A 15,311-nucleotide genomic window follows, 5' to 3' on the forward strand; every position below is an offset into this window, starting at 1 on the left:
ATCAATATGTTGTACACGTTATGTAAAATTCATAAATTAACACATTGCAATTAACTTATCTCCCTGTACTAAAAAGGATGGTGATAGAACTGGCCATTTTGCATGTTATGCAAGGTACATCCATATATGACACAAAACATGTGTTTTTATGTTGCTTGTCCTTTGGGTTAATATGGCTGATGGCTTACAGTTACCTGTCTTTTTTGTCCGAGAAAATGTGTAGTGTCCGTTGCTCAGTAATAACTTAAAATAGAAAAGCTGTGGGTGCATATGATTTCAGGTTTTGAAACAGCTAAAGATGCTGACTTAAAACACAGTAGCTATTTCAGTCTATTTCTGTAATTATATGAAATAATGTCAAAAAACCTCAAGGGTGTAGTGTCCGTTGCCATGTAGTGTCCGTTGCCAAGTATACCATATAGGTACATTAATTACATTTTGTTGCAATTTTGAAGTAATTTTTTCATTTATGTTATTTCTGTAGCATTTTGTCAACCCCTAATGACAGGTCTTGCAAGATTTGGTGTTCTTGTCCTGTACTTGAGCGGCCAGATGTGGCCGGCAACGGACACTACAGCTTAGCTGTAATGTCCGTTGCCGGCCACATCTGAAATGAGTGGGCTAAAGTTTGGAAGAGCACAACTTTTGAACTGAACGTCTCTATCCAAAAATTTAAAAAGTGCAATGTATGGCAACACCTCTAGTGCGATTTTCTGCACTGAAAGTAGAAAAATATAAAACTTGAAAAATTGGCCCAAGTGCAACCCTTTGGCGCACCCTGATCTCGGAATAGCCGATTGTTTAAGTTTATTTGTTGGATAGTTTTAGTCGAAATCCAAAATAAAAATCCCTACCTACTGACCTTAGTTTTTTTCAGGATTGAAACCCGAAACACAACATAAATTTTTCTAGGCCTAAGCCTGGTTCCACTATGCATGTGTGTAATTGTAGAAAAGAGGGGAGACAATTTATCTTGTACGTTGAGCCTGTGTGTAGTGTCAAGAGCATCAGTCCCTGTCAGGATCTGTGAACAGTTGACGGAGGCGCACTTCCGTTTTAATCTAACGGCCCGTTCCTCTGTCGTTTTCAGCGAGTACCTGTCGTGCGCGTTCTCGTTCTTCCTGCACGGCGAGAGCACGGTCTGCACCAGCGTGGAGATCCAGGAGCACCAGTTGGTGGAGCGCCTGTCCGTACAACACTTCAACAACGTGCAGGGCACCGCGGGCGGCTTCCATGGTCAGGAACTCACATTTAGTTTATTTTTTTACTTTCTAAAAAATTTTTGAATCTTCATTCCCATTCTCGATACATTGTACAGAAAGTATAGTAAATACAGTACATAATGATACATTAGAAAAATGAGTACGCATTTTGTAGCATTTAAAGAATTACAGAGATGGTTGTCGTTGTTGTCACCTTGAATTTAACTTTTTTGAAAGAATGTTTAACACTAGTTGAGTCTTTTCTCTAACATAAGGTTTGAACTGTAAGTACCAACACAAAAAATTGGACTTATCCAAATTTTTCAACTGTTAAACTAAAATCATTGTCAAGGAAAATGCATTTCTATAATTTGTCTTTTCAAATCAGAAAAATGTTTTTCTTGATTTTATGGTTTCTATTCCTGCATGCATTTCCAAGTGAACTATATAAAGCAGTGTTCTAGTTTTTTCCGTCATGGGCAGCAAAATTCTGACAAATGACTGAAAGACTGATGCTGGCTATAACAAGTTGGTATAAAGTTTTCCGATTTGTTTTGAGTCAGTGGAAAACTTGGCCATGTCTCACACATGTCTGTTTGCACTGTTGTACAGTCCTCCTGAGTCCATATGGCCTGCACGCCACTCTGACGGGGCGGACCTACAAGGCCAGCGACCCCACCACACACAGGCTCCTGGACGAATGGAAGCACTTCTACCCCCTGAGCGACCAGGCGTCTGCAGACGTGGGGGCCGCAGGGGACGCCAGTAACACGCTGCCGGTAGCAGTGGAGGTGGTTGTAGGTAAGTGTTGAGTGCCTGTGTCTTTCTAAAATAGCTGTATAGTGTTTAGTTAGTGCAGGTAAAATTGGAACTGTGCAGGTACTTCTGATGTAATTCGTTGCACACCTGAGCAAAGCTTGATAGCAATGTTTTCTTTTTTTTACAGCACAAATTTTGCGAACTATGGAAGGTTTTAGGTATATGACTGGTTTATTTCACACAAATACAAATACAAATACAATACCATAGCAGCCCTTCGGCTGAATTGTGGTTATTGTTTACATTTAAACAATATAAAATCAGCTACAATGTATAACGATTCAATACAACAATGTTAAACAATATAAAATCAGCTATAACGATTCAATACAACCATGACTTACACAATGAACATGTCAACTATCATTTAGTAACTTTACAATGAAAGGTGAAGTACTGTTCTTTTTGGATATATTTTGGATGAAAAGGGGAATGTGACATGACTTTTTTTTCTTGTAAGTCTGGAACCGTTTGTGCGTTTTTTTTTTTTGGACTTGAACCGAAACGTTTTTACCAGTCCAGAATCCGTCCGGTGTACCAGTACACAGCATTAGGGCTATGTACTGGGTTTATATGCAAGTATAGGTGTATTAACTGTCACCACCCATGTAGTGTAAAAGAAAAAATGGTAATTGTTTCTGAACATTTTTTTAGTATGATCCACCCTTTCTAAATTCTGAGTGGTCCAGGTAAAATTTTTCTGCTGCATGTAATTTTCCATGTTACTAGTGCAAAGTATTTCAAGCCCTATTGTTATATTAGTGGGGTTGTATTACCTAAGTAATACAGACTATGTGTTTGTTTCTGTCCCGCTATGCTAAGTATATATCATCCCTGTAGGTGGTTTGTTCAATACATGTGATGCTGGGCTAAGTACATTTTATACAGGTAGGGGGTACGCAGTCATGTGTGATGTTTTGATACTTGTACCATAGGGCTCTAGCTAGCTCAATTTTGTAATTTCATGATTGGACCTGGGGGGAGAAGAGTGCTCACACTCTAGGGGGTCTGGGGCAAGCTGTGGATTTTGAAACCTTTAAAAATGCAGTCTTCCACATTTTTGAGAGGCTTGAGATGGGGTTGAGAGTGGTTGTTGGTGGTCCTTTGTATGTTTTATATTTTTACCTAAGATTTTTGTCAATTTTGTCACATCATTGACGGATTGGTTTAAAAAATGTTGTTTAAAAAAACGGGCTGGTTAGAGCCCTAATGTACCACTGTACTAAGTATCAAGTATCTGTCCTATCCATAGGTGGTGTGCGGATGTGCTACCCTACTGAGTATGTGGTTGTGCCCATGATCCACTGTGAGGAAGGGACCCAGACTGGAAGCGGTGGGGCCAGCCTATCTGCAGTACAGGTGAGATACAGATATTTTCAAACCTTCATGTTTTACCACCTAAGGCCACACCAATTTGATTTATTGGTCCTCTGATTTTTTTTTCAGAAAAAGTATGAAGCGACCGGGCGAAAAAAATAATAACAGACCTAGCTGTCCTCTGATAGCCCCGAAAGCTATGATAATGAACTTTTTATCAAACCAATGCATTGATAGATGGAAAAACTGTAACAACAAGGAAGACAAGCTTTCTTCAACTGTTTGGGCCAAATTGTGAGCATTTCGGAGTTGATTCAGAGAACCCAAATCTTGTTTTTTCTGAAAGTCAGAAAAAAATGGAGCAGGCAAATCTGAGAACCAATGACTCAAATTGGTGTGGCCTAAGTCTCTCATGAGAATTTTCCCTAAAACATGAGAAATTATATAAGTCATTCTAATATTAGTGCATGTATGATAACCAGGACTGTCGGTATAAGATATGAGCTAATTCTGTAAACTGGGTGATCTCTAGATCCCATATCGATTCAAGTCCTCTATGATAGATGATACCTATTAATATAGTGATGTATGCCCATATCATAAATATTAAATCCTACTGTATTGTGGTAAACAGAGCTTGTTATTATAATGGTAGGGATCTTAGCTTTGTGATAAGTAGTAGTTTTTCCTATCAGTGACAACAGCATGTTGTCCATGTAATGTTGGTGATTATAAATCTTGATATATTACTCTGTATCCATCTGTCACGGATCTACCATGAAATATGTCGGGGGGTGCTAAGCCTTTAAAACTGGGTGAGTTGCAGTCCAAACTTGACCCCTGCCACCCCCTCCCGTGACGAATGGAACCTGCCAACGACCTTAACCCCAATGGCCATAACTCTTAAATCCAACAAGGTCATCTGTGACATAGGGGTCGCCCTGTGTGGGATGGTATGCCATGGGGTTGGATTCGGTCAGGACTTGTCAGAAACCAGAAACGCAACTACTTTTTGGTAGGATATTGGTAGGAATTTGAATCCCAGTTTAACAACTATTTACAAATCATTATGAAGCATAATGAAGTTATCATTATGAAGTTTAAACTGTAATTTCCGACACAAGAGATTTAACTTAACCTAATTTTTGACTGCAACTCCAAGGAATAAGCAATCCATTGCTTCTGTGACGTATTCACATATAAATTAGGGATACCTTTTTTAGCAAACATTTATAATGTGTGAAAAATCTCGAATTGAGTACTACATCAGAAATAAACTTGAATTTTGCTGAATTAGAACAAGATTATGCTAAATCCATAGTGTCTTATGTTATTCCTTCACTTACAGCTAAATTCAATCCTAAATTTACAGATAAATTTACAAATTTTCTAAATTTACAGTGAAAAACTAGTCTAGCCATACAGGTATGTGGAAGGTTACATGCCTGACAGAAACCTTACTCTATGACTGGCCAGACCACCAGGAAGTAGGGGCAACCTCAAGGTCATTTGTGACCTCAGAGGTCAGGATTCTTGGCAAGGTCAGGACTTGCGGACTGAGCCATTGCAAAGATGAAACTAAAAAAGTAACATTTGCAAAGCACATGCATAATGTTTACCTTCCCATATGGTCTGCTCTGTTAATTCTTACTCAAACACATTCACATATATGGTGACAGGAGTCTAAATCCCTCCTATATAAATTGCAACATTATATAACCCAACACCAGTTACCATGGTGAGAGACAGTCTTGTTCGGTCAGGTCAGAGGTTACTGTTTGGAAAAGAAGAAACGTAGCAAAAACAATGTTTTCCTTTGGTGAACATTAAAAAAAAATGTCCAGTAAAACAGTTGCAGATTGTTAACATGCATCACTGGTGCTTGCCAGTATTTTGATTTACCTAAAAGGTGGCAGGGTGGTCTTGTGGTTAGAGTTGTTGACTCAGAATCCAAAGGTTTTGGGTTCGAATCCCTGGCAGGCCCAATTGTTGTGTCCTATTTCCTTACTGGAGGTGTAATTGAGTACCTAGCTTAGGTAAGAAACATTGTATCAAACATAAAGTCAAGGTCCTGTGTTTGAGGAGAGACATACCTCAAGAACATTAAAGAACCCACCACACTTATTGAAAAGAGAGAGTCTCAATTTTGACATCTTGAAGAGGTGATAGTCACCTGTTATGTCAATCCTTCCACAAATGTGGTAAAGCCTATAAATAAGTGAATAGATAGATAAATAAATTTAAAAAAAAATGTATGTAACTCAACCAGATGCTGAAAGAATATCAATTTCCACCCATGGGGATCTAAGATGTTAATGAGGTTATTAATTTTGCTGTCTCTCTCAACCTCATCTAAGATTAACAAAGGTAACATGATAAATGTGAAAATGTTTCCTAATGCAATTAAAGTATGGGAAGGAAAAGGATGACAAATGACACCTTGCGGGCAAAACATTCTTTGTTCCGACTTTTAAATCAAGACTTATTGCATCTCTCACCTTCGAGTATATATTTCGATGAAAGGTTTATATTTGTTAAGCCGTCTTTGGCTTCCAAATGCAATAAATATGTGTTTGTTGCATCGTAAACTGCTGTGGTGGAATCATGGGAAGTGGAATGAACCAAGATGAAGTAGGGGTGGGGGCAGCATACCACTAATTTTTGTTTCAAGTGTTTTGCATATGCAAGATATTTCCCCCATTAGGATTATGTATGCATGCCAAATTTTGTTCTTTTATTTATTGTACCTTTGAGAAGTATGTCTTGAAATACTAATGAAAAACTAAGAACATAAGATTTTTATTACCTTCGTCAGAAGGTTATGAGTTAGGTGCACCATATTTAAGGGTTTTTTAATCGGTTGTAAGTCAGGGTGTAGCGCATGTGTCTTCATGATATTTGGTAGGTAATTTGGGGTTGTGATGACAAAGGTCAAGTTCAATTATGGGTAGTCTAGCGGCTTTGTACAGTACTGCAGCAGTGTACATGGGTGGGATACCTCCATACAAAGTTGATTTGAGCTGAAGCAATCTTGAAGGATACATAGCAAACCATACTGCAAAATAACTTACTTTTAGAAAAACCAATGCAAATAACAAACGACAAAGATTTTTGACCTCTAGTTCCATACCATTCTCAAGTGTGTGTTTTCCATCATATGTATATGTATTTACAAAGGTGTATACTTGCCCGTACATGTGTTTGGTATAGTAACATTCCTGTTTACTTACCAAATTACACCCTGATATGACAGTAGTGATTGATGACGTCCTTTGGGGCCATCCATATCTTTCTGTAGGCCACGTTTTTTTTCTCAGTTTCAACATTGCCATTAACATTGCCTGGTATGTTGTAAAAAATTCATGGCAATCTGTAGTTTTTTTTTTTTTTTGATTAGAAGAAATATTTGGTATTCAAGACGTTTAGAAATTATGGCTACAAGCCCACAAATCTACATCAGTGAGCTTCATCACTTTGGAGAGGCTTAATTTTTAACAGTGGTAACCCCAGGATTATACTGCACATGGGAATTTCTATGTAGGAATTAGCAGAAATGTATTGCTATTATTTGTCAAATTGCTGCAATTCATGCATCATTTTGAGATTTGGGAATTGGGAGAAACATTGATAAAGGTAGTTAAAAGGAAAGTGTAAAAGGAAATTGTGCAGTTTTTAGATCAGGTCTTTGTACAAACATTAAAAATGTAAGGTTTTCAAATACCGTTTTGAAATAATGGCAATGGTTTCTGAACAGTTTTTAGTATGATCCATATACTTCCTAAATTCTGAATGGTACAGGTAAAATGGGTCTGGTGCAGGTAATTTTCGATGTTACCTGCACCAGTGCAGGTATGCAGAAAAAAATGTATTTCAAGCCCTGTTTTCCCTCCCACCACACTTAACCACATGCCAATCACACACCCGCCGATGTTAATACTAAAAGTGGGTATTTCCTCACCCACCCATGGTCTCCCCTGGCTGTTCCGTTATCCCATCAGTTCTCACAACTGCGGTACCAAAAGGCGGATGGCCCGCTACAAATTGAAGTGACCCAGGAGCGTGATTCCCTCCCTCCTTGCGCGTGGTTGATGGGGAGTTATGGCCCGACTGGTCAGGGCTGGCAAATGGCTCCATGCATCACCACACCATGTGTGTCCGCACACTGCCCTGTGAAATCAGCGCTTTGCTAGGCGTAATTACCAACCACGGTGCCCCGGCATTGCCGCGTTTTTCGCTTATCCGCGTTACTGTGCTTAAGTCAGGGCTACGGGATTAAGTACTGAATTTTCATGTTAGTGAAAGTTTTTATGTCGATGAAGGTTAGACATCCAGGTAATGAAATACACAAGGAAATTGCTACTCAAGCAACTGGATATAATTATCTTGAAAACTGTCAGACGCTTCAAGTAGCATCCATTACAACACACACACAAATACTCACCGGTAATAATCACAACACATAGTAATAATTACTAATATCTTGGTCCCCATGTTGCATTAAGGATGTTTTGCATCAAAAATTATCTGTATCTATCTTAGAGCAATTCCAGGTTTTCATCCCCCAAAATATATGGAACAGAAAATATGAAGTACATATATGATGTCAATGTTTTTTACTCCTGTCACTTCATGATATTTTGAGCGGAATAGCCCCTAACCTTACGCTCATATAAATGCGCCGTGACGTTTGGATCATAAAGTCTAACCAACCGTGTAATTGGTAACCATGACCTTAAAATTTCGAAAAATGAAAAGTGAAATTGAATATCTATGAAATCTTGCAAGTAGGAGGAATGATCGCCCCAAGATGGGAAACCAAAGAGGACAGGGTCAACTAATCCCTTTGTCCTAATGATATATTCGTGATCTTTCCTTTTGTTAGCTACAAGTGCAAGTGTAGTGGAAAATGCTGTATCAATCGAATTGGGATTGGTATTTATTATGCAGCAGTATCCCAAGTGTGCCACCTTCATTTTGTCTCCGGTATCGCCTCAACTAGCCACATCCAATTTGAGAAAGGCCGACAAACTTATTAAGGCCTTATTAGATTCTCCCGACCACAATTTATTCCGGCGGTAGCGTATTGACATTTTGCGACTGGGATGAATCACCGTGACCCAGGCCCCTCCCGAAAGGCGCGTAATGAATTTTTCTTTACAAGCTCGTACTCAAATTGATGATGGGGTGCCGCCAACCCCAAATCTGGTTATTCCGCAATTAGAACCATTACGGAGGCACTGGTAAGAAGTGGAAGGAATGGGGAATTAGGTTCTGTAGCAGTGAACGGTGATTAGTTTATTCCTGAGGAATGTTATCTCTCTCCGTGAAACAAGCGCCATCCCGCCTGGTCAGATATTGATACGGCAGTTATCGTGATAGATGGGAATTTCCCGCGGTGTTAGGGGGAAGCGTACCGCGGCGGTTATGACGGTAACGACAGAAAACGGTGTGGAAACATACGGAGCAACAGATGGCAGCCGTACGCGAGATGTTTCCCAACAGAGAGGCATAAAAGTTATTCACAGCAAAGGCCTGAGGATATGATACCAACTAATAAGAATATCATCGCATCTGTCATAATTTTATTCATAAGTGCTGTTAACACTTCCCTCTGTGAGCCCCAAGTTTCACATCTGTGACTCGAAGCAAAATCTTTCCACTGTTTTGTTTACTGTGAATTAACAGCAGTCAGTTTTGTTCTTGCAGATTTGACAAATTGATTGATGACAGAATTTATATTGTGGTATTACCTTAACCTTCCTGTATAAGAATGTAGCACTGATGATATACATCAAACATGTCAATTTCAGTAGAATCTGTACGCCTTGAACATTATTTAGGAGGATATCACAAAATAACCCGTGTGAAGTCACGATTTCGGAAGTGTGGCTGTGTTAATTACACAGCAAGGGAAGAGTTAGAAATACAACAGCAGGGCTGGAAATACCACCTGTATATGCAGGTTAGTGCAGGTAAAATTGGGGTTGTGCAGGTGTTTCTGATATCTACCTGCACCTAACCCACAATGATCCTTGTACTTAGTTTATATACAAATGTAGGTGTGTGTGGAATTTTATAAGCTGTATTGACTGTCACCACCTATGATTTGTAACAGAAACAATGGCAATGGTTTCTGAACAGTTATTAGTATGATCCATGCTTCGTAAATTCAAGTAAAATTGGTGCAAGTAAAATTTGTCCGTTGCAGGCAATTTTCAATGATACCTGCACTAGGTGTGCAGAAAAACATACTTTGATCCGTGCATAGGAAGTTGTATGAATCCCCTTATGGATGGCGATATATGAATTATGGTTTATTTTAACTTCAAAACTGTTGCAAACATAGCAGCCAGAATGGCTGAATTGTGTTGTGACATGACAACAGTTTGGTAAGGGACACATTCAGTCATGTAAAATACTAGAGTAAAAACAATCAAAATTTTCTGTGTCCCACAGCCTGTGATGGGGAAGGGTTCTGCACCCATGTCTACGCTGTCGTCCATGTCCCTCACGCCGCCGACCTCCCCGCTCAACCAGACCGTGCTTCCGTCCGGCACCCGAGGAGGCAACCTGGTGACCGGCTGTCCCGCCAACGCCGGCCGCACCGTGGAGGACCAGCTGGGTTTCCGCGACGCGTCACCCGAGAGGCTGGCGAGGAAAGTGGCGACGCAAGTCTGGCAGGACAGCTGTGTCACCACGGGAGTCAAGTAAGTACCAAGTTTGTCTGACTACGAGAGCGAATAATAACTGATTTACAGTACTTGTAACACATTGGCAGAACGTACTGCACTTGAGCAAAACCCGTAATGTATTGTGCATAGCAAAAAAAAACTTTGGCAGAACGTCTCATATAAGGTCGTATTCGCGAATATTAGGTTAACATCCCATCTATAGTTTTCAAAAGTTGTGTCGGAAAAGATGTCTGCAAAAGGCAAAATTCTGATGCAACGTTGATCAAACATCCAACGCAAACCGTGAAAAAATAAGGGTTTTGTGCAGGCGTGGTGCATTCTGCCGACGTGCTTGATCAGTTAATGTAAGTCAGTTAATATTTGTGAGAGCAAAATTTCGTGGTCTGAGAAAAACGGACATGTTTGCAGAACTCTTATATGTTCGGCTTGGCGGCAGGTGCAGAAGAAAGAAAGTTGGCAAATTATTTGTTCACGGTAATAATAAATTCATGGTACAGAAGTGACCGCAAAAATTATGAAAGTACCGCGAATATACCATGGTTTACTGTACCTTTGCTGAGGACGCCATGTTTTTGGTGCTGTTTGTTTGTGAATGTGTTTGTTGATAGCCTGACTCAAGAAGTTGTAAATAGATATTTGGGATATCTGGTGTTAAGAAAACAAATGAGTTGTAGTTTAATCCCCCTGGTGACCTTCCTTGAAACTGCAATGGAACAACAGCTATGATTTTCACTAGTCTTACTCCTATCTAAAATGTTTATAAAATGTAATTTTTTATCTTATTTCACATACACCTCTTAATTTTCTGTTAATAAAAAATTTTGTGCAACAAAATGATAAAATCGGTTTGAATAAATAGGACAAACCAGGGCCTTTGGTTGGGTAGTTTTCATTCAGCCGAGCTATAGATGTGATATATAGTTGAGTTCTCAGGCCTTCTTCTAAACTGTAATGTTCCGATATGTCTTGGACTTGAGAAAATCCTCCATTGGCCCCCAATAAGGCAGGCTTGACAGCCCCTCCCCCCGCGGGGTATTTACAATGCAACTGGGTCCATTGGAGCCCGTTATGAATTGTCCAACCTCCCGTTTATTACACTTTGACAAAACAATTTTCTAAGCAAATCTAATATACCCGTTCCTCATTTTCCCAAATGTGAAATGTCAGGCTGCTGGCAGGGTTCGCTGGCGCGCGGCAATCCATCTCCCGCGACTCGTCGTGATCGCTCGCGACGTCCCCGGGACGGTTTTCCCGCGAGCTGCACCCATCGCCGTCACCCCGGCGGAGATTTATCGTCGTTTAGCCGAGCTCGCGGCCACATTAGTTATAAGCAGGCTGTTGTCGCCCGGGGTAATTTATGCATTGGCTGGGGTGTTGAAGCGTGTAGGGCATGAATTTTGGTGAGCTCTGGGCGGGAGGGAGGGCCACCGAGGAGATTGGCAGATTGTTTCGCTCCGACAAGGCGGTAACTCTCGCAGGAATCGCGGTTAGGGAAGCAGCAAGTGTTCTCTGACTGGCGAGGAAACAAGCGTATTGAATCTTTTCACCACCCCGATTATATTGAATAGCAGCGGAAATAATTTCGACATAATTTATTGATCTTTATTAATTCATCACACGTAAATGTTAAAGTCATGTCTGATATTATAAAGCTTTATCAAACAGCCATGAGTAGTTACATCTAGCCGGTAAATCACTGGATAACATTAGTGCTTTGTACACAAGTGTTCATCCTTGCCGAGATTTTGATAGCCATCTGTCACCTTCCTCAGGGCAATACTGACTAGTGGCTCTACCTCACACTACAGCTAGGTGTCACTGTTGCAATGTGAAACATGAGGCCCCAAACTGAGTCCATATCCTCCTTAAAATGTCAGGTGGTGGAAATGACAAATGATTTGAGAGGTTGCAGGCCTCGAAATTAAAATTTTTTCCTTTGTCCCAGCATTGTCCCGAAAAATAAATCTCAATTGTCCCGAAGTGAGGATGAACTGTCCCAACCTGTTTTTCAGGGAGTGAACTTGAAGTCAGCTTTATTTTGTTTACGTTCTGACTTCCAGGCGTGCTATAATTGCAGATAATCAATCAGAGTAAATGGGAAATTTTGGGGAGCTTTCTCCGGAGCCAAACAAAAGAAAGGCTGACATTCTGATGTTTATTATTTTTCTATTGTCCCAAATATGACCCAAATTGTCTTTTTAGTTGTCGCAGTTTAAATTTTAGTTGTCACTGGTCATCAGGACACCGTTAGTTTCGAGCCCTGGGTTGACTATTATACTGCTGCTATGTCAAACCACGTATTTGTTTTCGCTTTTCTACAAATCTCACTCAGATCGAGACACAGTTTTCTTTAATATCTTGAAAGTATCCATCCTCATAACTGCGTCGTAAAAATTGTGCTGGGACCAGCTCTTCCTGATAACACTATAGGTGGGCACACCACGTGTGTCAACCAAGTACATTACAGGGGAACCATTTAGAGGGTGCTGTTTTGTCACGGTTGGTTGGTGGTGGTTTATTACGCTCCACCACCGTGCAATTATACAGGGAGACAGGCATGTCAGGGAGGGAGGAGGGTAGGAGTTAGGCAGGGTTTGGGAGGGACCAGGGGTTTATAACAGGTCTGTTTTAAAGACTTGTCATTACAGTAAATGATAACCTTTATTGCACAATAATTGTTCAAGGTACAACATATAGCATCTCACAATATTTAGCACCAAACATACTAGATTAATCTACCTTACAAAAGAGTACGTTATAAAAAAAATAAACACTTGATTTCTTGCATTTGTTTACATAAAACAGTTAATTACGTCCGTCCTTCCATCATTTGACAGAATGTTGCTGCGCATGACGGACAAACATTTTGTCCTATCTGTCATGTTTGACAGACAAAAATTGGGATAAAAAAGATATTGAAAGAGCTTAGTCTACCCGCAAAATTTTCCCCCAAAATGCGGGAAATACTTTGTCAAGATTTCAAAATTCCCCCCCCCCCTCGACCCCCCTTAGGATTGTTGCGCATTACATTAAAAAACAAATATTATTTTAAAAAATTCAGGCTGGCTACAACCCTTGGATGAAGTACCAAAATCCATGGAGCCTAAATGGCCGATATTGAGCAACAGACTGATATAAATAAGAACCCTCACTCTCCAGCATTTGTAGTTACGATTATTACCCCACTATTAAAGCTTGCTCGGTGAGAAACTTGCCCACTCAAAATCTGCCACTACAGGCATTTTCCAGCTACCTTTAGCGGTGATTACAGCGAAACACATTATTGGCCAATACTCCCAGCAAGTACGGCCATTATGTGCAAGGTTATGACCACGTATAGAGCAAGTGATGGGCAGAGACATAAACTGATGTAGGCTGGAGCAACCCTTTTATGATGGGCAAAGCCTAAGAATTACAAATTAAAACATTTCCCCCCAGAACACTCAAGTTAAAAGTCAGCTGATGCTTTTCTTTTATATTAAAAAAAACAATAGCAAACAGACCAAGATTCTATGTATGTACTCACCTAGGATTAAAAATTTAAGATTAGGTACAATAAAAGGATTATGGATTTTCAGACCAAAAGGTCAAGACTAGAAGTTAATCCTACTCGTATACATGCCTTATGTGGCTGTCTATTCTATAATTTTTATATGTTACAGTTAGTGATGCATACCTAAACCCAATTTCAGGTTCAGGTCCGGATTCAAGTCCAGAGGTTTAGGTTCAGGTCCGGACTTAAGTCCGGACCTAAACCCATGGCATATACAAAATTGCATGTTGGCAACCTTGCAATGTTGTCTGGGTGAAACTTTGGCCACATAACATGGAGGCCGGTACTCGACGATGCCCGATGGCAATGTTTTCTTCATTTTGCAGCAAAGATTTTGGAATCTACAGAAGGTTTTAGGTGGTTTAAAAAGAAAAGGGGTATGTGAAATGGTCTTTTATGGTAATAAGTCCGGACTCGGTTCTTGACTTTTAGGTTTTTTTGGACTTGAACCTAAACATTTTTACAAGTCCGGATCCAAGTCCAGTGAACCGGTATGCACCACTAGTTACAGTGTCTCTTATGCTTGTGGTTAGCCAGTGATTGGCCGTCAGACTATATCTATGAATTCTGTAGCCATAACCACATCATATACACAGGTTCACTGATAATTGTATTTGGCCACCCTTGCTGATTTATACTCGTTCACCATTGCAGTTTCTGTCCCCGGTATGAATTATGTATTACCCCTGTCTGCTGGCCCTGTCAGAAACACGTCATTGAACAGATCGGAGATATGAATTGGCCTTGAAAATTAGTATGCTCAGGGACAAGCCCCAGAAATGTGACACATAGTTATTCAAGCCAAAGCCACGAATAGCTGTTATCCAGTATGTACCCATATTTGTGATGTCAGGACTACACGATGTAACAAATGAAATATCTTGGCACCTTTGGAAGAAATAAAACTACCATAATCATTCTCTTAATGTGTGAATCTACATTGTACCATGATTGTGATATCAATAATTATGTTTATTGAAGGAAAACATTGTTGTTGCTCTGTTTCTTCTTCCATTCCAAACACTGACCTCTGACCTGGTCAATGACTAGACTGTCTCTCACCACGGTAACTGGTGTTGGGTTACATCATGTTACAATTTTATAGTAGGAGGGATTTAGACTCCTGTCACCATGTATGTAAATGTGTTTGAGTAAGAAGTAACAGAGCAGACCATATGCGAAGGTAAACATAAATATGCATTTTGCTTTGCAAATGTTACCTTTTTAGTTGACTGTTTATTTACTAACAAGTTGAAATATAAAGCCATCATCTAAATAGTCTGTCCACCTTTCAAGTTAACACTACTTTCATGTAGGGCAAATGACAATTTCCCTGCTAAAACGGTATCTTTACTTTGCAGACGACCGCACCCGGATGCCGCAAATAACGCAGGGGATGATGGGATAGGAGCGGATCTCGGAAACTGGGACTTCATCGACCCGACACAGAAGGTTGACTGCAAGTGTTCCAGGTAAGAAATATCTTTTTGTATGACTAAAAAGTTACAATACTGTCATGGGTAGCATATCTTGGTGTGGAGGTTTGCAGTTGCTCTTTTATTTATGTTTCGGCCTAACTGTGGTAGCATGCATAGTCCAGTAGTCAGCGACACTGCCTCTGGACTAAGAGGTTGGGAGTTCGAATCCCGGCTTTTGTTGCTCAGCTGACATGCTCACTACTTGAGAAGAGCTAGGGAAACAGTGAACCTGTAAATACTTTGCATAGAA

The 15,311-nt window shown here is 40.1% G+C and overlaps 1 protein-coding gene across 1 annotated transcript in view; it reads left to right on the forward strand.

The window, feature by feature from the left end:
* LOC109468330 (mediator of RNA polymerase II transcription subunit 13-like) overlaps positions 1–15,311 on the forward strand; it is a 54,564-nt gene that overhangs the window by 38,829 nt on the left and 424 nt on the right. Inside the window, exons 7-9 of the mRNA XM_019766614.1 lie at positions 3,274–3,380; positions 9,795–10,045; positions 14,945–15,055. Of these exons, the coding sequence (XP_019622173.1) occupies positions 3,274–3,380; positions 9,795–10,045; positions 14,945–15,055 (469 nt within the window). The remainder of the gene's footprint in view (positions 1–3,273; positions 3,381–9,794; positions 10,046–14,944; positions 15,056–15,311) is intronic.

The sequence above is a fragment of the Branchiostoma belcheri genome, unplaced genomic scaffold (assembly GCF_001625305.1).
Source record: "Branchiostoma belcheri isolate BF01 breed outbred unplaced genomic scaffold, Haploidv18h27 scaffold1, whole genome shotgun sequence".
Classification (NCBI taxonomy): Eukaryota; Metazoa; Chordata; class Leptocardii; order Amphioxiformes; family Branchiostomatidae; genus Branchiostoma; species Branchiostoma belcheri.